Source organism: Choristoneura fumiferana, chromosome 11 (assembly GCF_025370935.1).
Source record: "Choristoneura fumiferana chromosome 11, NRCan_CFum_1, whole genome shotgun sequence".
Lineage (NCBI taxonomy): Eukaryota > Metazoa > Arthropoda > Insecta > Lepidoptera > Tortricidae > Choristoneura > Choristoneura fumiferana.
In genome coordinates, this window is record NC_133482.1 from 40,895 (window position 1) to 67,703 (window position 26,809).

Here is a 26,809-nt window from a genome sequence, read left to right on the forward strand (position 1 = left end):
ACCCGTGTGCGCGTCGTCTTCGGCACCTGGTGAAGGCACGGCGGGCGGCATCACTGGCGGTTCGCAGTTCCGCGAGGTCCTGCGACCACCAGTAGACCCTTGGTCTGTGCGTGGATCGGCGTGCCCTCGGCATGGCTCGCGTCGCATATTGCTGTCAGGTCTTCGCGGAACCTGATAGCTCTTTCATCAACCCCCAAGGTGTTCAGGGGATCGGCGCTCCATGCCCGAACCATGGCAGCCTCTTCTGCCAACTCAAGGTTGAGGCGGGAGATAGCCCACTTGGGGAAGTCTCCACCCCGCTCACCCGCCGTCCGGGTCTTGAGGCCCAAGGGGCGCCTTGGAGACCCTGAACCGAATGTAGGCGTGGTCGGACAGGGTCTCCACCTCCTCTAGGACGCGCCAATCACCAATACGGGCGCCGATGGCAGGAGTAGCGAACGTTACGTCCACTATCGACCCCCCCTGCCATCGAAACGCAGGTATTGGCCGTCCCCTGGTTCTGCAGAACCAGGCCGACCATTGCCGCCCAGTCCCGCAGAAGTGCCCCTCTTTGGTCTGTGATGGGACACCCCCACGCCCGCGCACTTGGCGTTGAGGTCCCCCATCAGGACCACATGAGCCGGTGATGCTCTCTGTACCACGGGCTCAAGCCCCCCAGGAACTGCTCGAATTCCCTGGAGGGGCCTGTTTGGAGAGAAGTAGACACCTATCACCACTACTTCCCCCCATTTCACTGCCACGTAGCCGGCACCCTTCTCCTTGAGGGAGATGCGCTGGGTGCCAGCTGCGGGTACACGACGGCCACCAAGCCCTCGGTGGTCCCCGACCCAGTTTTGCTGAGGAGGGACGTATAGGGCTCAGCAACCACTGCCACGTCAATGCGCCACTCCGCAAGGACCTGCATGAACAGGTCCTGTGCGCGCGCGGAGTGATTTGAGTTCGTCTGTAGGAGCTCGTAATGCAGGCGTGCTGGCATCAGGACATCTGCATCACGAGCTCCTCACTGGCCTGTCGGCTCTGAATTGGGATGGCCCTGGCCGCGGGTCCTCCCTCTTACCGTCGGGGATGCAGTTTGATCCCCCATTCTGTGCTTATGCGGGCCGGCCCAGCTTGGGCACACACCGCACAATTTGGTCACCGCCTCACAAGTGGCGCCAGGTGACCCTCAATACCGCACCGGAAGCATTTTAAGCCGTGCTCCGCTTCCGATGGGCAGAGAGCCCTGGTGTGGCCCAGCGCCATGCATTTGTAGCAGCGCATGGGCAGGGCCTCCCACCGGCTTTACGGCGGCCACCACCCACCCAACTGGACTTTGCCCGCAGTAGCGATGGCCTTTGCAGCCACCGCCGGGCACCTTACGAGGGCGAGCCCTGCCCCCATGCACTTGACCTGATGCCTCCGATCTTTATTTTTGTCAGAGCACAGCCACCCAATTTGGCCAAGGCGACGGCCAGCTCCTCCGGGTCAACCGTCTCGTCAAGGCCCGTGACCGTTGAGGTCACGAGCTTTGTGGGCCGCGTGACCTCCGCCTGGTTCCCCGATGACCACCTTCAGCCTCTCGGCCAAGAGATCGCAGTGGCCTCGGGTGCTCGCCGCCCACCTCCTAACCTAACCTAACCCAACCTAACCTAACCTAACCTAACCTAACCTAACCTAACCTAACTTCGTCGAACCTAACCTAACCTAACCTAACCTAACTTTTTGAAACCTAACTGTTGAACCTTACTTTAACGAAACAATAACTGAGATGTAATAAAAAAAAAAAAAAAAAAAAAAAAAAAAGGGCGCGGCTTCGTTGGCTCGGCCACGTGGAGAGAATGGAGAGGATCGTGCGGCCAGAGAGCATACTAGAGAAGGCCTAGGTATCGCTGGCAGGATGAAGTCTGAAAAGACCTGTGCGACATGCAGGTGGCAGACTGGTGCCTTGTTGTACAGGATAGGAACAATTGGCGGAGTCTTGTGTCGGAGGCCAAGATCCACTTTGGGTCGCTGAGCCGGTGAAGTAAGTAAGTAAGTATTAATAAATCGCTACATTCAATAATACAATGGTTAAAGAATAATAATCGTAATATCAAATGAGACAAAACGAAAATTATGAATTTTAGGCAAAGAACTACATACACCGTTTAAGTTGACAATTTCATATAATTATCAAATAATTGACGAGTGACGTAACGAATTTTTTAGGTGTAAGTGTAGACAGTAAGCTGACATGGAGGAATCAAACTGAAATAATTTGTAAGAAGCTTAACAGATACTCTTATGCTTTGTATAACTTAAGTAAAATAGTAAATTGCCGTGCTGTTCTTGCAGTATATCATGCTTATGTATCTTCCACTCTAAAATATGGGATTATATTCTGGGGTAACTCCTCGAACAGAGAAATGGTTGTCAAAGGGCAGAAGAAATGTATTCGTGCGATTTGTGGTATTTAGTCCACTGACTCATGTAGACCTCATTTTATTAAGTTACGTATACTAACCCTGACCTACATATACATTTTCGAAATATCAACTTACGTAAAATGTAATAGGAATCCATTTCCGGTTTTAATAGTGCTCGCCAAAAAGGTAAAATTAACAAAAGACCATACAAAACAGCATTACTTGCTAAAAGCGTATTCGGCATGGCATCAAGATCATTAATAAACTTCCGAAGAATATACTGATGACCGAAGATATTCACAATTTTAAAAAACAACTATTTAACTTTTTGGCGGGTAAGGCCTACTATTCAATGGAGGTGTATATGCGTGATAGTTTGGCAACTTTTTAGACTTTATTTAGTTTACTGCATGACTGAATTTGCCTACCTAGAAGACATTTATATTTGTATGCCCTTGGCGCAGCATATTGATACAAGTCTATGATCAATGTACCAACTATTTTAACCTGTTTGACAAATAAATTATTTGTATTTGTATTTACCGGCCGGATGAAGCCCAAATAAATGGCTTCGAAATAGCGCGAATTTTCAGTCACGTTAATAATTATCAACCCGGTGTAAATACGCCGTGTTTTTCTTGATTTCCTTTTATTAATTTTGACAGACTGCTCTGTAAATAATTTAACCCATATTAAACCCAATTTACGCATGGATTTCGTAAAAAAAGCTCTTAAAAAAAGCATTGTAATACACTTGCCCGCCGTAGTTCACCCCAGCCGCAGCAATGAGGTACAGTCAGCAACGAAAGAAACGAAATATAATAATGCTTTAAAAGACGCGAATTGCATAAATTGAATACAAGTTATTAAACAGTATTAACCAGGATTAGCATTATTTTACGATCTTAATCATTTGTAGCTGGAAGATATTAATTTTAATTAATTATCGTAAAGTATTAGATATTATGAAATATTTTTTTAGTTTTGTATGTCATTCTTGATCAAAAATAGACCATAATAGTACATTGTGTCTTAAGGGCGGTAAACAAGGAATTACGAACGAGAGTCTATTAGAAGCCCGAAGTCGAAGACTGAGGGCTTTAATGAGTCGATGTTCGTAATTCTAGTACCGCCCGTGCGACATACAATGTTTTTCATCACATTTTCGAGTAAAATTGTATATTTGTAAAAGAAAAACTAATATTTTTTCAAATATGGCCGATACCGCTGACTGCGCTCTTGGCAGCGCCAGCCTCCGCGCCGCCCTCCCCCAGCCTGACCATGCGCCCGTCGCGCGCGCGCCGCGCTCCTGAAGGCCAGCACGACCAGCACGCCATGCAGTATCACACTCATTGACCGTCCTTGGGCTTCATGACAAGAAAATTAGTACGGGCAATGACTCATTTACCGACCACGGGTTTCATGACGAGCACATTAAGGTAGTGGGTTTTATTTGGGGGGTATCAACCAAGGTAGCCTGCATTTTACGACACTGTTTACGAGCAAGTGTGATGAAAATTAAGTTATAACCAACCAAACTTGAGCGTTTAACTATTCCTGCAGGTTTTTTTCTCCAGGAGGCTCTCGGAACAATCTCATCTTGTTGGACGATGCCCCGCAGTTTACCGCAGCCAGTTGCAAGCCGCAAAGACGAGGTACAGTTGCCCATCTTACCACAGGTTAACCACCTTAAGGTCTGTTTTTGCTTGCTCAGTATAAAACTTTCAGTATATGCTATACCGACCGAGTATGACGTTTTCCGTCATAATGTAATTTCACTACATTTGCCTACTACAGTCCAACTCGGTGCATGTTGTATAATTATGAATCGTGTCAGTACTGTACCACTCACCGCATAAACCGGCATCGACACCGGCGCAGTGGAAAAACGAAGCCGCGGCGCCGGTGCTCGGCCATGCCGGTGCCGGGCCGGCTAAATGGAACAGCCTTTGTCTCATTCATTCTTCAATTATTTTAGAGGGATTTTACTACAAAACTTGAAAGTCGAAGTTCATATCGTACCGTCTCTCATTCTCATCCATCCATACTTAATATCATAAATGCGAAAGTGTGGAGTTTGTTATTATGTTTGTCTTACACGTCGAAACGGAGTGACGGATCGACGTGATTTTTGGCATAGAGATAGTTTATGGGCCAGGGAGTGACGTAGGTTACTTTTAATCACGGAAAAATGCTTGTGTTGTGGTTTGTTAGTCTTAAATCTGGAAGCATGGTGTAGGGTTGTGTAACTCTGAAGATGAGCACTGGTTGAGTTCGAAACATGTCAGTGTAATTTGCGTGTGTTCTCACAGTGTGGAGGTGGAGGAACTGCATGAACACGCATAATATTTTGTATAAACTTAACTATCATAAGGTCGCGGGTGAGCAAGGAAATTCTTTTAGTTCATTGAATATGGACCTCCGCAAAGTAAGGCCTGATTCAATAAATTGTTTCAAAAAAAGTTAGGTTCGACAAAGTTAGGTTTCAAAAAGTTAGGTTCGACGAAGTTAGGTTTCAAAAAGTTAGGTTTGACGTTAGGTTTCAAAAAGTTATGTTCGACGTAGTTAGGTTGGAATAAGTTAGGTTTTAAAAAGTTAGGTTCGATTAAGTTAGGTTTCAAAAAGTTATGTTCGACTGCTAGGTTTCTAAATGTTAGGTTCGAAGAAGTTAGGTTCGATTAAGTTGGGTTTCAAAAAGTTAGGTTCGAATTAACTAGGTTTCAAAATGTTAGGTTCGCGGAATATAGGCTTGAAAAAGTTTAGGTCTCAGGAAGTTATTTTTGATGAAGATAGGTTTAAAAGTTAGTTTCGGAAACGTTTTTAGGTACTTGAATTATTCAGGTCTAATAAAGTCAGGTTTGAAAAGTAAGTTTTGGTAAATTTTTTAGTGTCAATTTGTAAGTTTCAGTTTGTATGTTGTCATGATATGTATTTTGAATAAATTAGTTTACTGGCCAGAAGTTCTGGATTTTCCTTAAGTTTAATAACGGCTTTGCATGATTTTTCATACTGAGTTAACATGTCATAAAAACATGTTTATTGTATAATTTTACCACAGAAATTGAATTATTTCAGTGATTTATCATCAGGGCTATCATCCTGAAACACTCAACATTCAGAAATCGCGCAAAAATTTCGCCCCCCACTCCCACCCGTCAGTGGCACGCTTGGCTACATTACCTCGGTCGGTAGGTATTTAACTGAGTTTTCTTAAACAGTGACTAAATCTTTTCTATTTTTGGTCGCAAATGATATTTATTATATGTAGGTTATCTTTCTCCAGGGTCAGACATCAGTTTCAGCTGCCTATTTCATCATAATACTTAGTTATTGCACTTTTAGTGTCAAGAATAGCTCAAAAAATGCTTTAAAATAAGAATTTAACCGTTTTTTGCTTATTTCTTGTGCTTTTAGAGAATTCCAACGCTTGTTATGTGTTGAACTCGTCATTTTCTGTATTTTGCAGTTATTCACATAACCTTGGCATAATCCACAAATAAAAAAAATATTTTCTTGTGAAATTATTTTCTAAGAACTAACGTGTTATCCAATAGCATCTTTCATATTTATTTCTCAAGCCCTGAGTGTGGTGGATCAGTACCTGTCAGACAGGTGGTGGTGGTGGGGGGAGGGGGGACAATTTGCCCGGGCTACCCACAGTTAAAACCAAGACATTGATTTTTGAGACTGTATGAGTCTAACGTTACTGCACGACTGACTAACAGACAGCGCACAGCTTAAACTCCGGAAGCCAGAGACTTGAAACTTGACAGACATATTTATTGAGGATCATAGCATGTCGAGGTCGAAGGAAGTAAGCTTTTTAGCTCAGGTTCAAAGATATATTTTAAGTTCTATTGAACGTTGCATGCAGACGTGGAATATGTAGTTAGAAATCTCGTTAAAGCAAATTACAAACATTAATTAAGTATGTTCTTAACGTTACTTTGTGATCGTGTATATGATTTAGGAACGGGTCATCCGTCTGGACACTCAGATTAACCAATGACATCTTGCAAAGAGTTCCTATTAGGTGAAAAATATTATAGTAATATAATAATTAATTACGTAACAATACATGCCCGAGCCCGGGCGATCCAGGTTTGCTTGGCGTTGAAAAAAATCAAGCCATAAAATCAGTTCCGTTATCGGGGGAGTATTTAATACAACTGAAACTAAAAATAACTCGGAAGCATTTTATTGCAACGACATTTTCTATTTCAACATACAACCTTCTATTTTACAAAAATATATGATTCTCGGCGCTCCATTCGAAAACATACAAAATACACTCTCTTTTAACATTATTTACAAACAAAAGTACATTATTTACAATCGCTACGGCACTCGTTCACAATAAATATCGGGTGTCAGACGAGCACGGTGAGGCGCTCGGGCGGCGGGTGGCGCAGCGCGGGGGCGCGGGGGCGCCGGGGGCGCGGGGGGCGCGGGGGGCGCGGCGGGCGGCTCGGGCGGCGGCAGCGCGCGCTTGGTCAGCTCCTTGTCGCGCGGCGGCGTGTTGTTGCGCGCGTCGGCGTTCTGCGCCTTGTAGAGCGAGTGCGCGCGCGCGGCGGCGGCGGCGCCCGCGGGAGGCAGCGGGTTGGCGTAGCGGCGCAGGTTCTCCTCGTTCTGCAGGTTGTTGGACTTCTCCTCGTCGCAGCGGCGCGCGCGCTCGGCGGCGGCGCGGCGCCGGCGGCGCACGGCCAGCGCCGCGCCGGCCGCCGCCGCCAGCAGCAGCACGGGCGCCAGCGCGGCCAGCGCCAGCAGCGCGGGCGGCGCGGGCGCGGACGCGGGTGCGGGCGCGGGCGCGGGCGCGGGCGCGGGCGCGGCGTGCGGCACGCGCAGCCTCAGCGCGGCGCCCAGCAGCGCGTGGTGCGCCAGGCGGCGTCGCGCCACCAGGTCGCTGAGCGCGCGCACCGCCAGCGCCAGCGCGCCCGCGCTCGACGCGCCCTCCACGCTCTCCTCCTCGCCGACCCACTGCGGGATACGATCGAAATAAGTCAATCATTGTTGGTAAAGTATTGTTGGAGGATTATTTTTGTGAAATGTCATAGAATACCTTTATACGATTCACGGCTCTTAGTTGGATTCTTTTGCGGTTTAAATATATTTTTAGGTCATCAAATATTTTTAAGCGACCCGATCCACAGAACCGATCTAAATCTATGCTGATACGGTGAAGCAATGTTATATCACTTACATAATTTAATAAAAAAAATGGCGACACACATAAAATAAGATCTAAATAGCAAATTCGGAGCCACAGTGCTGTTTTCGCCACGCCAAGTAGAGTACCATTACCGAACCATTTTTTCTTGAAATATTTCGGCGTAAATAATTTCATGCTTCTATCTAGTAGCACTGATGTAAAATAAAATTATCGACGAAAAGAAAAGAAACCTCAAAAAATCGTTATAAAGGTCACAACTCATTAGAGCCACCCGGCACCCGACCAGCACCGCCTCGACCCTCAGGGTCCACTCGTTGTCAACGGATGGTCCACGAGTTACGCCGCGTTATACCTACAGCTAGCGGTACCCCATGTTCGTTAAAAGCATGAAAAACGGAACGATTGATCTTTAAGCCATACAAATCAATTTGACCCGTAGCACAAAAAAAAAACAAAAAAGGAGAGGTTATGACGTAATCTTTTTTATATGGCTTTTTTTTGTTCTGAAACCTATCGTGTGTGGTACCTAATGAAAGGACTTACTAAGCCGATTCTAAAAATATATCACATCATTATATTTCAGTCACTTGTTTTAAATTAATATAAAAAACATTTTCAAAACATACCAGGTTTGGGCTCCTCCAGATATGATTCGGTTGAATTATTAGTTGTAAAATATACCTAAAATGATAAATAATAGCCTCATATCAAACCCCAAGAAAGCAATTATGAAAATATTTACATTTAGTATTTATTTATTATTTTTTAGTGTTACAAAATGTGATGTGGGTGTGCTACAGACTGCCAAAGGTGATCGTGCATAATAATATGCAGACGCAATAAAGTCCCTTGTGCCCATCTGTAAATATTTTCAAAAATGCTTTCTTGGGGCTGGATATGAGGCTATTACATATCATTTTAGGTATATTTTTTACAAACCGATATCTGGAGGAGCCCAAACTTGGTATGTTTTGAAAATGATTTTTATTTTCATTTAAAACAAGTGACTGAAATATAATGATGTGACATATTTTTTGAATCGGCTTAGTAAGTCCTTTCATCAGATACCACACACGATGGGTTTCAGAACAAAAAAAAAACAATACAAAAAAAGATGACGTCATAACTCCTCTCCCTTTTTTAGGGTTCCGGAGCCAAAATGGCAAAAACTGAACCCTTATAGTTTCGTTAAGTCCGTCTGTCTGTCCGTCCCTCCGTATGCCACAGGCATTTTACTCGAAAACTACAAGATGTATATCAATGAAATTTGGAGTACAGATGTCTTGTCAAAGCCGCTATTTAGTTTTGTAGTTAAATTACAAAAATAAATATTTATAGGGGGGGGGGGCACTTCATACACGTAACAGAAATTGAAAAAAAAAAACTACTTTTTAACTCGCATCAACGTGTGGCCCATAGTTCGACAGCTCTTTTGAAAAGATAGTAAGGTTTCTCAAAAACTTTTTTGATTAAGTGAAGATTTCCGGAAATACTCGCTCCCAAAGTAGCAAAAATTGGGTCCCCCTCTATCTTGTAAACCGTTCGTCCAAAAATATGCAAAAAATATGGAAAGGTAACGCTTAATAAATACTTTCAACGAAAATTAGTTTCAACATGATCGGATATACATAATATACCGTCTTTGAGTTATTTCCGAAAAACTGCGCTTCTCAAGAAAAGGACGTAAGTGCTGTGAAGATACGCTCTTTTTCTGGTAATAGATTTTAAGACTGTAGTAAGTGTTTTAATTGTGTTATAACGCACATAATATTACTTGATTTTTTTCGTAATGGCTACTGAACCCTATCTTGGGCGTGTCCGACACGCTCTTGGCCGGTTTTTTTTTTTTCATGCTACCAGTCAAATTGATGCTTGAATGGTCTAAAGATCAATCGTTCCGATTTTCATGCTTTTAACACCAGTTGCAGCTTTTTACTGAATTTCGGGGTGTAGCGCTAGCACTATTAACATCGAGTGAACGTCGCGTGGTCCACGAATTCCCGAGTAGTCTATTATGTAGTGTTTTAAGGCCTAATTACGTACAGTTGCATACAATAATTTATCTGTATCCATATATTAAATCCTCTATCATGTGTTCAAGAACCATTGAGAATGACCTGCATTAACGAGAACTAGGTAGGTATGTCTGCCCCACGAGCTGCGCCGCGACGACCTGCTGCTCAATCTCATTACGATACAGATTTCTCCTCCGTGTTCATAATAGAATCCAATGTCGTAATGCTGGTCATTACGTATGCTTTTTGAGCGCATAATTGAGGATTTACTATATGGGTGTAGGTTAATAAAAAAAATGGTTCGGTATTACAACGAGCGGGGTGAGCGAGGCTAGAGTGTAATGTAAACTCACAATGGCGAGGTCGAGCGCGTCGTCATCGTCGGCGGCGAGGTCGCAGAGCAGCGTGAGCGGGGGCGGCGGGGCGGCGGGGCCCGGCGCGGCGAGGGCGGCCGCCAGCGCGCGCCGCAGCGCCGAGCACGCGCGCTCCACGTGCGCGCCGCGCGCCAGACGCTCGCGCGCCAGCTGCAGCGACGCGCGCGCGCAGCCGGGGGGCGCGCCGCCCGCGCGCCCGGCCAGCACGAGGCCGGCGCGGGCAGCGCGGGCGGCTCCACGCGCCGCCCCGCCACGCGCCGGCACTCGCCCAGCATGACGCACGGCGCGCGCAGGCACAGCGCCGGTGCCGCCGGCACGCACACCTGCACGCACCACCATCATATCGTTACTACACTGTTTCACGAATCTATCGACGTTTCATTATGACATTACCGAAAAGGCCAGTGTCTAGAAAATAAGGTGATTCCGCCATACTATTATTCCAAGAAAGTCGTTATAAAGTACACTATACAGTGATTAGTGACCTTCGACCTCAACCAAAGACCAAAGTTTGACAAAAGGAATCTAATATGGAATGGGCTCAGCGCTTTCTATCGTGAAGTATGTGCGTGTCGTACCTCGTCGTTGCGGCAGGGCGCGGCGCCGGGCGCCAGGCAGTCGGGCAGGCCGCACCACAGGCGCGTGCAGGCGGGCGCGCCCGACCCGCACCAGCACGCGTTGCAGCCCCACCACCACGTGCCACCGCGCGCGTCGTGCGCGCCGCAGCCGCCCGGAGCCGCGTCCGCCCCGTCCGCCCCGTACGCGCCGTCCGCGCCGTCCGCGCCCTCGCCCTCCGGCGACGCAGGCCCCTCGAGGCCCCAATCCGAACCATCAGAAACTTCTAGTCCGGCGATCTCTGTGAAGATCGTGAAGAGATCGCAATAAATAACATGACAACCGAGGGCACGCCGCGGGCGATACTTGTAATACGCGGTACTCACGTTCGAGACAGCGCCTCGCGTTCCTCGGGCAGACGCAGCGCGCGGGGCGGTCGGGGTCGGGGTCCGGCACGCAGGCGGCGGGCGCCGGACAGGGGCCGCAGGCGGGCGGCGCGCGCTGGCCGCAGTCGTCGCCGGCCCAGCCGGGCGCGCAGTCGCAGGCGCGCCAGCCGGCGCCGGCGCGGCAGCGGCCGCCGTTGCGGCACGGGCGCGCGGCGCAGGCGTCCAGCGCGCGCTCGCAGTGCGCGCCGCCCCAGCCGGGCGCGCAGACGCAGGCCCAGCCGGGCGCGGCGTGCGGCGCGGGCGCGCACGAGCCGCCGTGCGCGCAGGCGCAGGCCGCGACCGGCGTCGAGCACGACGCGCCGGCCCAGCCCGCCGCGCACAAGCAGCGCCACGCGCCGCCGCGCACCACGCACGACCCGCCGTTGGCGCACGGGCCATCCGGACAACGCGACGATATCTCCGCAAGAACGCCACAAGTTTTTCCTGTAAATAGTTATGGTAAATAGTAAAGTAACGGTCACAGTGATACACGTAATGCAAAATGTTGAACGGCTCGGTGTCCGCTAGAATAATTAGGATAGAGTCTCGATTACCGTCTGAAACACAAATGATCGCAGTGGGATTGCGTCGTTGAATCCTTCAGGCACGGAACTTTGAAAATTAATATGTATAGGCTGTATACAATAGTATTAATAACAAGCACAGAACCGGTGACTGACCTGTCCAGCCGTCGGGGCACACACAGCTGAAGTCGCCGGCTCCGTCCACGCAGGAGCCGTTGTTGAGGCACGGACTTGACGCGCACTCGTCCAATTCTGCAACCAACGGGGACAACGCTCTTGACATTGCACATAACCAGCAAAATACAAAAATTAAAAGCCAACGAGGGAAATGAAACTAAATATAAGTACGGTTAAAACAAAAGAGGAGAAGTATGGGTCACGTCACCTCTGTCGCAGCGCTCGCCGGTCCACCCGGCGCGGCAGACGCAGCGCGGCGCGCCGCCCAGCTCCAGGCAGGCGCCGCCCGCTCCGCAGCCGCCGGCCGCGCACTCCTCCACCACTGTAACAAGCGCGCGCGGTCAGAGCGGGCTCGCTCGCCGTCACCAGTCACCGGGCGGAGCCAGCACGGGCGGTACTCACGGTCCTGGCAGGTGGCGCCGGCGCGGCCCGGCTCGCAGGCGCAGCGCGGCGGCGCGGGCGGCGCGCGCACGCAGCGGCCGCGCTGGCACGGCGCGCCGCCCACGCACGGCTCGGGCTCGGCGCCGGCGCCGGCGCGCTGCGTGCAGTTCTTGCCGGTCCAGCCGGGCGCGCAGTGGCAGTAGTAGTCGTCCTGCGCCGTGTAGCACGGCGCCCCGTTGCCGCACGGCGCGCCGTCGCAGTGGTCGCGGTCGTCCTGCGCACGCAACGCACACGGTCTATGTCACGGACATTCTCGGTCCTTTCTTGATCCTCGAAAGAGGACGAATGAATAAATAATATTCCAAATCTATAAATGTTTGCGCGGTCACTCACCGGACAGTACCTTCCGTTACAGGATGACAGCTAAAAAAGCAGAGGTCTCGTTAGTGTGTTAGTGCAACGTGGCCTGAATGATGAAAATTAAAGAATCGATTAGAACAGGTGTGACAGAGATCATGATCGACGGACACGGGACGACGGAGAGGGACTCACCTCGCAGTCCACGCCGGAGAAGCCGACGGGGCAGATGCAGGTGTAGGCGTCGAGCCGGTCGACGCACTCGCCGCCGTTGCGGCACGGCCGGCTGGCGCAGTCGTCCACGTCGCGCTCGCAGGTGCGGCCCGCGTAGCCGGCGGCGCACGCGCAGTGGAAGTCGTCCACCAGGTCGATGCAGGTGGCGCCGTGCAGGCACTGGCCCGTGCAGTCGTCCACGTTGGCGTCGCAGTCGCGGCCCGTCCAGCCCGCCAGGCACGCGCACGCGTAGCCGCCCGCCGTGTTGCTGCACGCCGCCGCGTTCACGCACGGGCCCAGCGCGCCCTCCGCCGCCGCGCACTCGTCCACGTCTGCAAAGCGACCGGCGGTCAGTAGGGCCCCGCGCGAGGAACGGGGAGCGGCCGACCGACACTCACCTTCGGCGCAGGTCGGGCCGGCCCAGCCGGGCGCGCACTCGCAGAGGAAGGCGTCGAGGCGGTCGTGGCAGGTGCCGCCGTTGCGGCAGGGCTGGCTGGCGCAGTCGTCCAGGTCGCGGTCGCAGAGCGCGCCGCCCCAGCCGGGCGCGCAGTCGCAGCTGAAGCCGGGCGGCGCGGCGCGCAGTGCGCAGGCGCCGTGCGCGCAGGGCGCGGGCGCGCACGGGTTGTCCACGCGCTCGCAGTCGGCGCCCGAGAAGCCGTCGGCGCACGTGCACAGGTACTGGTCGGGCGCCGTGTTCTCGCAGGTGCCGCCGTGCCGACACGGCTCGTGCGTGCCGCAGTAGTTGAGGTCCTGGTCGCACAGGATGCCGCCCCAGTTGGTGTCGCACGTGCAGTCCCACGACGAGCCGTTGCAGTAGCCGTGCTTGCAGCCCGGGTACGGCTGGCACTGCGCGCACAGCTCGCCGCGCCAGCCCGGCCGGCAGCTGCCGCCCAAACGAGACACCATATTACACGTCGTAATGAGACCAGGTATACGACAATCATTTAGTCTGCACAGTTCGACCTTTAACGCCTCAAGAATACTTCATGCTACCAAGTCGAACAAAACTATTCAATTTCGGATAGTACTCACTCGCAATCTCCGGGCCGATCGCAGCGTCCGTGGGTCGGGTGGCAGCCTTCTTTGCAAACGGCTGCAAATAAAAAGCAACGTGAGCACAAACAGCAGGAGGAGCGATATCGATCAGCGAGCGGCGCGATGAGATGATGCGAGAACGTACGCTGTTCGCAGTTGTCGCCGCGCCAGCCGGGCAGGCAGCGCTTGGCGCCGGTGGCGTCGCAGCTGTAGTGGCCGAACTTGTCGTCGCGCGCGCGGCAGAACGTGGTGCACGTGGTGTTGTGGTAGTTGGGCGCGCACGACACGCGCACGCGGTACGCCACGCCGGCCGCCGCGCCCGCGTGCCGCAGCGCGTGCCACGCCGCGCCCGGCTCCACGATGCCCGACCACCACGCCTCCTCGATCAGCCCCGCCTCCTCGCCCCCCGCCTGCGCCTCGCCCTCCGTGTAGTTGTAGTCGTCGTACGCCTGCAGGATCAGTGTGAAGGAGCGCTGCAACAGAGAGAGCGGCGAGCGTGAGAGGCCGCGAACGGCGAGCGGCGAGCGACGAGCAGCGAGCAGCCTCAGGCCGCGACTCACCGTCCAGCGGAACGAGAACGGCAGCGCGAGCGTGTAGAGCGGCTCGGCGAGCGTGAACGAATCGGTGCCGAGCACGGGCGAGGCGGCGCGCCCGAACGAGCAGGCGCCGGGCGCCGCCGCCGACTGGTACTCCTTGAGGCACAGCGAGAAGCGCGTGCGGCAGGGCGCGGCGCAGGCGTCGGCGGGGGCGGCGGCGGGAGCGGGCGCGGGGCGGGCGCGGGGCGGGGCGCGCCCGCGCAGCACGCGCCGCTCGCCAGCTGCAGCCGGTAGTTGTTGAACTCGAGGATCTGCAGCTCGAACACGCCCGCGCCCGCCGCGCACTAAAAACAACACGATCTCATTAATAATTTTACTCAAACAAATAATAATAGTCATTTATTTCGGGAAGAAGAATCCATATAGTGTTAGTAACAATAATCTTACGCCTAAGTAGGTAGGTATATCTGATCCCTAATTAAAATACGTCCGTATTTAAGTAAGGTGCGACCAAACCGCTGCTTAAAAAACGGTGACGGCACGGAATCGCAGTGACGCACCGTATGCGCACCGTTTTTATCGCATGCTCTCCACACCGCTGCTTAAAATGCGCAATCGCAGTGACTGTCGTAAACTTCAGGTCTTTACCGAACAAAAGTCGTGACGTTTACGGCATGTCACTGCGATGCCGCACCGTTTGCGTATTTTAAGCAGCGGTATGGAGAGCATGCAAAAAAAACGGTGCGCATACGATGCGTCACTGCGATTCCGTACCGTCACCGTTTTTTAAGCAGCGGTTTGGCCGCACCTTAAGGTGTCATTCCTAAGTTAGCTACCAGGGCGACTAAAAACCACACCATAATGTGAACAGCGACTCTGGTCGTCCACCGCCATCGCCTGGCGACATACATGTTAAGTTTTGGCCTTGATTTACGAATGTTTGTTCTCGGGTCTTGGATGTTCATTATGTATTTAAATATGTATTTATCTATATAAGTATGTTTATCCGTTGCTTTATTGCGTTTGGGCCTAGGTCAATTGGTGTCAAGTGTCCCGTGATATTTATTTATTTAGTTATTGAATCACGAGCGTAGCGAGATTAGAATCCAGAGATCAGCGAGGAATTAAAACACACGAGATGCAAAAAAACTTTGGTCTCGTGTGACAACAACAACACATACAACTTTTCACCTCAGCAGCGAGAACATGATTTAAACCACATATTCTTATTACAAAACAAAATATCAAATAGTTTAAAATTAAAGTCCAGAGTATTAAGAAATGACTATAGTAATCACATTTAAAACCTTTTCTCAAAACTTATTGGTACAGTAGCCATTGGGCACATCTTTAAAAAGTCACCAGAAAGTTAAGAATGTCAATGATCAAGGTTCCGTCCGGTAAGCAGAGAGCTTTTGAATTAAGGAACGAAAAAGTGTCCAGTAGGTACGATACGACACTCATTACTCATCATTGTTATTTCGAACTTAGAACTCCTTGTAAAATAAGTCATATTTTTTAACCCCCGACGCAAAAAGAGGGGTGTTATAAGTTTGACCGCTATGTGTGTCTGTGTGTCTGTCTGTGGCACCCGTAGCTCTTTAACGGGTGGACCGATTTGAATGCGGTTTTTTTTATTTGAAAGCAGGTTTTCCAGCGATGGATCTTAGATATGTTTTATCGAAATCGGTTCAGCCGTTTCAAGATCATCAGCTCTTTTGTTCGCGGCGGTTTGAATCTTAGACGCATAATCGGTATTTACTTTACTTTTAAACATATTTGGGACTTAAAATTTGAAACACCCATGTATGCTATATAACTATGTAAGATAATGGATTTCTCGGCCTGATGCTGCAGCCAGGATATCCAGAACACCAGTATACTCTTGATAAAACCATAGCAGATATATCGTGTTTGGATTCGTTTTGATCAGTAATTGATTCTACATACAATGCAGTGGTGGCAACACGACGAGCTGATGCTGCAGCCAGGATATCCAGCACACCATTATACTCTTGAAAAAATAATATCAGATATGACGTGTTTGATTCCTTTTGATCAGTATTTAATTCTACATACACTGCAATGGTGGCAACACGATGAGCTGATGCTGCAGCAAAGATATCCAACACACAAGTACACTTTTGAAAAAATAATAAACCAGTTTGAAAAACATGAAATAAAAAACTTAAATTAAAAATTTAAAAAACCCCCCACAAAACAACGCTAGCAAAAATAAAAAAACGCATGAAAAAAAAACGCCGCCAAAAAAGACAACAAAAAAGTAAATAATAATTATGCACTACCTAGCTGTTGCCCGCGACTTAATCTGCGAAGAATTCGTTTATCTCCATCCCGCGGAGACTATGCTGATTTCCCGCAAAATTAGCCTAAGTTAATTAAGTATAAGTACCTAGTAATATTTTTTTTATCTAAGCGTCGTTGGTGTCAGGGGACCGCTAAGGTTAATATTTTAAAAAATACAACATATTTACTTTAGTTTCCTGGTAATCGAACCTGGTCAAAATCTCTGTAAAGTATGTTTTTTTTTCTAAATTAACTGGTATTTTTTTTATTTTATAAACTAACAAATAGTATATAAGTAGGTACAATAATTAACAAAATAAATAAAAATAGAACTAAAAGTATGTTTAAATTCTGCACATTTTTTCGGTGTTATTTTTGACTGTGTGGATCATAAGTGAAAGGAAATACATTTTACAAGCTTTTATTTAACTTGCAATGTGTGTATGTATTTTTTTATGGTACAGGGGGCAAACGAGCAGGCGGATCGCCTATGCGCGTATGCTACGGCGGTATGTATGTATAAGCTGCTGCTGCGCACTTTCAGTAGTCGGATTGCCTTCAAATTTGGCATACTTATGTAAATCTGGTGATAATACAAAATTCTGGTAGTGACATCCTGATGGTTCGGCCAGGATCGTCTCCGCAGGACGGAACTCCTCCACGGTTAGTGGAATTAGCTTGAAATTTGTTAGTTATGTAACGTAAAAAAAAACCGTCCTTGCGGAGACTATCCTAGCCAAACCACCAGGATGCCACTACCCGATTATTGTATTGTCACCAGATTTACATAAGCATACCAAATTTGAAGTCAATCCGACTACTGGAAGTGCGTCAAATTCACCTTGCAACATTTGACCCGTATTACATATCTATCTACATTTACCTAGTAGGCAAGAATTACTGTAGGTACACACATCTGTTATTTTAATTATCCTAAACTTATCCAAACTGCTCATCTAAAAAACAATCGATTTGGCGCACTAAATATTCTCCCTAGATATTCAGGTATAAACATAAATTACGTTTCGGTATGCGGAGGAGAACTTTTATACGCTAATTAAGTAGATTTACCTATGACCTAATTTGTGTAAATTTAGAAAGACTGTTATAATATAAGTGTAGGGCGTGGGAAAATAAAAAGTATGATTACTTAATGATTTAGATATACAGACGGAGAGACTAAGTTTAAAGGCAACCCAAAAAGGAACTACCGTGCAATATAACAGTGTTAATAAAGCAATGCATCTTTTACACCTCTCCTTCAGAAAAGTAACTTTTCCTCCCTGACGAGAGGGACCAAAGTGCAACTTTTCTGGTTAAGGCTTTTCTAAGTGTTTTATTGCAAATTCCATTTTTTGAAGTTGATAATTGTAAAGCCAAGCCATTTTATATGCTGGAAGTTCTTTAATAATATTTAGAATTGTTTTTTTTTTCAAGTTTCTTAATGCTCGGTGTGAAAAGTTGTATGAGCCACTCGGGAGCTAAACTATTTTCATCTTGGGCGTTAAGTGAGCCCTCGCCGCAAATACAAAATTTTGCTCCCTTGTGACACAAATAACTATTTCAGCTTTCTAATGTGCATAGACATAGAGCTAAGTGCGGCGCGGCGGCGGGCGGGGCCGGGCGGGGCGGGGCGGCGCGCGCTCCGCCCACCCGGCGGCCCGCCCAGCCGCTCTTTGTTTAGTGTTGAGGTGAGTCGAATGGGGTCCTGTTATCTTTGCTCTTCACCTGGCCATGCTACGTACCTACTAGGTAAGTGAGTGGTGGTAGGTGTTAGCTAAGGATAGGTAAATAATTCATGTGGACTTATAGCCTTATAGGCGTGCAAAGTTACGCTGATGACTAGTTACTGACAGATATATTAAGGTTCTACAATACAAAGTAGGTAAGGTAACTCATGATAAATCAAAATATTAAGGTTCATAAAGAATGAATTAGTAAGTACTTCTTCAAAGAGAGAGATAGAGCTGAAATAAAATTGATTGAAGTGAAGTAGATAGGCAGGTACCTACCAAAGTAGAGCCCATTAAACTATTAAAGGTGTTGAAATGTCCCCTTAGTAAAAACTGTTTAATCGATGATCTATAGATTTTTTTATCTAAAATTTCAAGATTTAAATGAAGAAATAAAAGATACTAGCCTGCTGACCACGACTGCGTCTGCGTAGAATTCGTTTATCTATCCCACGGGAACTTAGCGAATTTCTGGGATAATAATTATTCTTTTATCCCCCGGGACTCAAACTATCTGCACCCATACTGAGTTAATTTCATCTAATTCGGTTCAGCGGTTTAGACGTTATAAAGTAACAAACGAATAAATAAACAAACTTTCACATTTATAATATTAGGTACTAGCTGTTGCCCGCGACTCCGCCCGCGTAGAATTCGTTTATCGCTATCCCGCTGGAACTGTGCAATTTTCCGGGATAAAAACTATCCTATGTCCTTCTTAGGGACTCATTAATTATCTGTATACCGAATTTCATCTAAATCGGTTCAGCGGCTTAGACGTGATTGAGTTACAAACATCCAAACATCTTCACAAACTTTCACATTTACAATATGAGTAGGATAACAATTTATAACAATCCGTCTAATATTATCGGAAAATCAATGATTTTATTAATTAAATTAATCGGTTATTTAATTAATTATCTATTTAACAGCAGCTCAAATGAACAAGTTACTTGTAAAAATAACAAACTTATTTTCAATATATGCATTTTTTTAATAAAACGCGTAAGATAACGAATTTGACACGACTTCAAGCTAGTCATTTTAATTTGATACCTTTAAATGAAAAAATATTGTCTATTTATTTATTTACTACAGGGCTTTAGAATACAGCTTTAACGATACTATCGATGACATTTGCTATTGTGTGCTTTCGGGAGCGAACATTCGGAGCAAAATCAGTTTACATAAAATTTTGACTCCGATTAACTATAATAATCATCATCATACCAGCCTATATACGTCCCACTGCTGGGCACAGGCTTCCCCTCAGAATGAGAGGGCTTAGGCCGTAGTCCCATGCGGGCCCAGTGCGGATTGGGAACTTCACACACACCATTGAATTGCTTCGCAGGTTTGTGCAGGTTTCCTCACGATGTTTTCCTTCACCGTAAAGCTCGTGGTAAATTTCATTCGCACATGAATTTCAAAAAACTCAGAGGTGCGAGCGGGGTTGGACCCACGATCCTCTGCTTGAGAGGCCATAGGTTAAACCACTCGGCCACCTCAGCTTCCGATAACTAAATGTTATTCACATAAATGTTACACCATACATACTTAACAATCATTAATCGTACCTACTAGGTAGACTGTTACTGACAACTCCATAACGTCAGTAGGTAATCATCTGTTTTGCACCTGGGTACTACTTTTTATACCTATGCTCTACGAGTAATAAGATTGTACAGAACGTCTTTCAAGAAAGGGAATGTGAAATTTCCAATGAGCACTGTGAGATTAAGATGCCTAAGATCCTTTAGGTTAGGCTAGAAATGCGATACTGTCAAAAACATGTGACCCGTTTTCTAGATAAAAATTTTCTGAAGATGAACTTTTATGAATTTTTTCTACTCCTATACTGTAATATGTGATTAACTTAATCACGAACAGTAATATAACAACATACATAACAAGGTTCTGGAAAAGTCTATATTGTCTATTCCCCATAACAGCACTGTATCGTAATGTTGCTAAAACGATACTGAGGGCCTACTCTGAAGTTCAAAAATTGAAGTTCGTATCGTACCGTCCCTCTCGCTCTCATATTAAATAGTGTCAGACGGACCGCACGACGCGAACTTACAGTCTGGAGTTTCGTAGTAGCCCTGCTGCAGTCACTTACTTTTTTTTTCTTAATTCGTACGTTCGGACTAGGGCTTCCATCCCGGGAATCGAGACTCTCGGAAAACCGAGAGTCTCGAACCATTTTCGGTCCCGAGACTCTGCAGTTCCAGTCTCGGTGATTTTCGAGACTTCGAGACTTATTTTATTCAGTCCAGCAAGACCGGACTTGTGATTGTTTACAGTCAATTATAATGCATATACGATGAGTAAAATCAAATGAACTTTCAAAAGTACCTCAAAAAATCCACTATACGTTAAATACTTGAATTAGCTAGGTAAACTGTGGTTATACTGTGATGATTATGTTGTTCACTACATGATAATATTTATTAACGACGATGCATGGAAGAAATTGTATTTTGTCATTTTATGTACCTACACCCCAAGCGGATTCATTGCATTGCAGTCACTAACTAAGCCATAAAAACAGATAGAAAAAGATTATGCGTTCTGAACTCTTAGTAAAGAGGAGATAAGGAACAATTGTTGTTACACTCATAAGGCCATACTGCTTGGGAAATGTCATGGTTTTGGGTGTGGTTTTGGACATATGCTAAATTTTCTTAGTAAGTTTTTGAAAAATTTTACTAAAGTTTTCAGAAACATGTTCATATGGTAGATTGATGTTTATGTATCGAAAAGTGTAATTAAACGAAATTGCATTTTTGGACATGCATCCTTTTGAATTAGGATGGTAGTGTTCTGATAATTTAATAAACAACATAAACTTTATATTAAAAAAAAAATTTTCGTAATATTTGAAGTGGCCCGCTCTTTTCCCACTAAGTACTTCTTTATCTGCAACTACGACGACTATGACTTCACTTCAGATTCGGACCACCCAAAAGGATTTGTCGTTAAGTCTCGAAAGTCTCGAAATTTCGAGACTCCCGGGACTGAAGACAAAGTCTCGTCTCAGTCCCGAGACTCAAAAATATTTCCGAGACTGGACGCCCTAGCTTCGGACACGCTAAGGTGCCAGTTACATATTTTATATGGTTTTTATACAGAAAAAAACTTTCCGAACCTACTAATCCATAGCCTGCCAACATTTAAGTAATGCGTATCAGGCAAATAAACGTTAATCAAAACAAAATTTAACTAAGACATATTTTGACGTTTTCATATTTCTCACTTGTTTATTGTTGTTTACCTTCTCTTTGCGGTTGCGATACTTTTTACTAAAGTATGAAAACATTTCAAGTTTACTTTTTCTCTAATTTTGTATTTTAATTAATAAGTACCCAAGTCGAAGAAAAAGTATTGTATGCAACGTTGTATAAGTAAGTCAAAAAAAGCTCGTGTCGTCTTTTTCTTACGATGTTCGCTAAAGCTCACATCGTAACTCACGCCACTCGCGTTTTTTGAACCCTGTTATACAACTGTTGCATAAAATACTATTGTTTTAAAGTAAAACCCAAAGTTTTATTTTTAAAGGAAGACCAGCGTTGGCCTACCCGGCCAACACTATGCTGAGCTGGGACCGTTTCGCGAGTTCGCATATTGTTGTTTTTTTCTTTCTTTAATGTATTTTTATTATGTTTTGTGCGAATAGCGAATAAATATTTCTATTTCTATTTCTATTTCTATTTATTATAAAAATTAGGTATAAACAAAAAAAATATGAAAAGAAAATTAGAAAAGTTTGTGGTGAATCAAAACACGCCTCCATTATTTTTTCATGTTCTCCAACATATAACGAAACCAGTAATTAATTATCAATTTTCTTGAACAAATCTCTCAACATAAGTTGGAAGGTTTGGTCAATTTTCAGTACTTTGAAGGATATTTTCTCCAAACAGGTTGAGTTTGGGCAGCTAAAAAAAATACGTGTCCGTTATTTTAGACTACTCTATAACATACTTATATCAAAATAAATCAAATCGGAGTCGGACAGTTGGGTACCCTTCCTTGTCCATCGACTGGTGCCAGTTGTGTAATAAATAATATTAGTTGTGAATATTTTTTTATAATATTCGAATGATAAAAATAAAAATAAAGTTGTGTTAAATACTTGTGATGTATACATATCATTTAATAATATTGTAAATCTGTTAAAAAATATATACCTCGTTGAGTTTCTTGGCGGATTCTTCTCAGCAGAGGTTTTTCCGAACCGGTGGTAGATTTTTTTTTGACATTCATAAGTGCTTGTTAAAGCCTAAATTGAATAAAGGTTTTTTGAGTTTGACTTGACTTTGATACACGTGAAGTTATTCCACTCAAGGCATCACACGATAAAATCTGTAATATTCTGCGCGGTGGCTGAGCAAGTGCAAATGAAAACTTCTGGATAGATTATTTAACGGAAATGAAAGATAATATAATTAGGTACTCACTTTGTGAAATTAATATTGTAAATTAGTTTTGTCTTAGATACCTTGTAAATTTTAGGTATTTAGATAGAGAGCACAAACTGTCGTGTCGTCCTGAATAGTCCTGACATGAGTACCTAATTCTAATTCCAGCCTATAGATGTGCAAGTTGCGGGAAGTTTCCAAAAAGTTGGAATAATTCTCGGAAATTTCTGGAAATTTTCACATGAAATACAGGAAATTTGAATTAAACAAATGGAAAGTTTTAATCCCCATACAAAATAGTGATAAGTTTCTGAAATTTTCCTATATGAAAAATTCCGTAATTTTGGATAGTTTCCTTTGGCACATCAGTAGGTATTCCAGCGTTCATTCCTTGTTCCAATTGTTACATTTTTTATACGTCGACGATCCGCGAACAATAATATACATTATTATATTTCTCTCTCTCGTAATTCAAAAAATCGGACTAAATATTTCTGATTAGGCTTCTTTAATTCAAAGAAGTTGGTCAGACAGCGTCAGTACAGGCGCAGTTTTTCTTTGTCTCGCATTGCGGGCACATTCCATCCCAATTAACAAGTCCCAAAAACAAAATCGAATCGTAATACGATGGTAGAAATAGGATTAAAAGAATTAAAAAGGATTAAAATAATCCTATTTCGTTAGGATATTGATAGGAGGTTGTACTATAGTAGATTTAAATTATAAGTCCTCAATTGTCGTAGGTTATATACCTATTATTTTTTTTCTAAAGTCATCGGTTACCAAGAGGGGCAATGACCTTTGAATAACAACATCTATAGAAAACAGTCCCCGAGTTCCATTTCACAGAACATCATGCCGGGCCGTGATGGCGGCCATTGGCGTGCTCGTCACGTGCTTCACGAGAAAACACGCGGTTTAACGACAACTAGCAGCGGCTCGCGGCTCCTCCCGCAACCGCGACCGCGACCACGGCGCTCCGCGCTGCAGTAATCGCAAACCCCGGCCTCCGGCGGACATGGCCGCCGGAAATTGCCAATGCGATCAGCTCGCTGATATAACGGACTATTCATCACAGTATTCGATACTAACGTTCTTGTAGGTACCTACTTACCCTACTCATATCTATTTACTTTTTCTTGCCTGTGTCTTTTACGAGAGTAGAGGCTCGTTCTACTAATGTCTCATAAGATACTGTTATTTTAAGTGATAAAAATCAACTAAACAGAGGCGGCATCTCAAATAATACAGTGTCTTCAAATTTCGTCGAAATATTTCAGTATTGGGTTAGATTAATTGAACGCCCCTGTGAAGGTTATCAATCAGAATTATTGATTCAAAGTGTACTCACGTCTTAGACGCGGTACACTTTGAACATCTATCAATGTATGGAAAGATTTTGTTAATCAAAATTAAAAATCAATCTAACCCAATTACCCAATATCCGCTGAAATAATCCGGAAATATTTGAAGACACGCCATCGCATCAGAGAGCGGTGCAACAGGTTCATGAAACTCAAAGTAGTGTTGAATTTGAAGGAAAGTAAGTATAGAGGCGAGTGTTGGATGGATGTCGAGCCCCGGACCGGCGCGCGCGGCGCACGTCCCGCCGCCGACGGATTCCCACAGACATTAGCAACGGGCTGCGCGCGCGCGCGGAATGACAACGAGCTCGTCCTTCTAACTTTACTTATCATTATCAAGAGGATTCGCATTCGCACTGCAAGGACAAGTGCCGCACGATCATCTCATAGAGCTCTACACTTTATCACATTCAACGGTTTTATGCGGATACTACCTAACGACCGTGGCTTTACGTTCGGACAATGATACGAAGTTTAGTTCTTTATAGTCAGTTTAGAATTTAGAAAACCCCTTCTTCGTACATTTCTCTGGTACACACATACCTCTCACTGTCAAATGTATAATTATTTCGTCATTTTTTGAGTCTCTACCTATAGTGGCTATAGATACGTTGTCTTGTCTGTCTGTCATTCAGTCAGTCAGTCACGTACCCACTGTTCTACATTAAAAGTAAATTACCAAATAAGCATCCGGTAGATGTAGAGACGTTTTTTGAAATAGTAATGTTACCTTTAAGTTCTAGCGAATATATGTTTGATGTTTCAAGTTAGACTCTTTGTCTACGAAGAGAGAATTGTAGAGTGAGATTGTAGAAATGAAAATGATGATGATTTTGTGATTCTAGTAGTAGTAGTAGTAGTAATGTAGTTTCAGGAATTGTTAGTTTTACTGTAGATACAATAGAAATAAGACGATTTTAATAATAATTATTTTGAATATAAGTTTATGATCCCGAGATTTGAGATTTGATTGATACGAGTATAGATTAGTTGTTGTTGCGGATGACAGTGTCTGGGACCGAGCACCTGCAGGGCTACTATGAAACTCGAAGTTCGTATCGTACCGTCCCTCTCGCTCTCGTATTAAGCAGTATAAGTGTCAGAGGGACCGCACGACACGAACTTCGAGTTTCGTGGTAGCCCTGCTGCAGCTTCAACTTCTGTCGAACTTCGGTTTCGGCCGGAATTTAGCCGACGAAAGTTTGGCTGAAACCGAATGTTGGGGTAGACAAACAATACTTCCTTTACGAAGATGTAACGTTTATACGGGACGTACAACGGGAAACATAATTTACAATGGGCATTGACATTACTAGCGTATGTGAGGTATAAACTTGATATAAAGTGCCACTAAAACTTTAACACCGAGGATTCTGCATGAAATAGTAGGAAGAAAGTTGATTTTTTTTCAATACGACAGAGTTCGATATCCGAATAAAGTATGTTCTTTTTAAATCTATAAATGCAGGTTTTCTGTCACTAAAATCGATATTATGGTTCCCTAAAATAAATCTTTTCATGTCCTTAAGTTTGAGAAACACACATAATTATTGAACCATCTTTACCTACTACTTCTAGTTAGATTTAGTGCTTAGTCAGTATTTCAAGATTTTAACAGACTAATGATATTTTGGCATTGATTTTGACTTCGGGCGAAGGTACATTTATTTCTTGTTCAAATAAGTTTTAAGTGTGTGTTGTGACGGTTGTGAAACGATAATGACTTTCAGCGACACAGACAGACACACTGCGGGACTTCAGAATTGAAGTCGATGCTGGTTACACACACATCTACGACTCACACAGAACTCTACATAGAGACGAGACCGTCATGTTTGATTGACACCGATAGAAGTCAGGTAACGAGAGAGAATCACATCAAATCACTGATTGAAGAATCACTTATATCAAACGGAAAGGGCCCGAGGTTGAGGGTTAGATGCGGGCTGTCGTGCGTGGTCGGTCAAGCAGCGGGCGGCACGTACATGGAACAGGGTGAGCAGCGCTAGCGCGGCGGCGGCACGGGGCGGCATGGGGCGGCGGTCAGCGCGGCGGGCGCCGGCGCGGGCGCGGCCGGCGCATGCCGCGGCGGCTCCGCTGCTGGCACACACAGCCGCTATCACTGCACTGGTAGTCACGGGAGCACTGCGGGCGCGCGCGCATACGTCGGTCGGTGCGGGCGTGCGCTCGCCGCGGGGCTCGGCTCGGGACTGGCCGCGCCGCCCTCCTGCCCTGCCCTCCCCCCCTGCCGTCCCGCTGCCCCCCTGCTGCCCCACAGGCTGCACTGATTTGATTTATTTTTATTGCCGCTGCTCCGGCGCAGCGGGCGGCGGCGGCGCTCTCGCGAATTTCGAGATGGAATGCAGATAGAGTTCGAGATCGTTGCTCCGTGCTGGAGCCTTTTTAAAGGTAGTGTTAGATTAAACAGTACCCAATCTGACATGTGAATACTACAGAGCTTTTCAGTTTAATTTTTTCTGGAAATTAAATTAATATCCACCCCTAGCTACATTTAAGAACAAGAAATGTACAAGCCCAAATTATGTAAATAATATATTTAAATTGTTTTATATTAAGTATTAGTTGAAATTAAAATATTTATTTATCGAAAGTTGCTGAACTTTTCTTATGTTTTTAGTTAAATACAACCTAAAAACACGGAGTTTTACTGTTTGATGGGGTTTCTTTGTGCTCTACCACAGCGCCAAGCAGGTGCCAGCTGCACTGGCTTTGACTGGCTTAGCACAAGTTGTATACCTAATAAATAATATCTTAGTAAGAATATTAAGTACTGCCCCATATTTATTAATACATTTTATTAATACCGACTTA

At 45.6% G+C, this 26,809-nt stretch overlaps 1 protein-coding gene across 1 annotated transcript; it reads right to left on the reverse strand.

Annotated features, from left to right (window-relative positions):
• Positions 1–6,566: 6,566 nt before the first annotated feature.
• Positions 6,567–26,183, reverse strand: LOC141432409 (uncharacterized). Its single transcript, XM_074093950.1, is given in 13 exon segments — positions 6,567–7,361; positions 9,923–10,125; positions 10,128–10,266; positions 10,522–10,799; positions 10,885–11,367; positions 11,604–11,699; positions 12,150–12,279; positions 12,558–13,458; positions 13,608–13,668; positions 13,756–14,083; positions 14,171–14,367; positions 14,400–14,490; positions 25,963–26,183. Coding segments are annotated over 13 exon segments (3,594 nt in total). The 5' UTR covers positions 26,011–26,183; the 3' UTR covers positions 6,567–6,722.
• Positions 26,184–26,809: the final 626 nt, after the last annotated feature.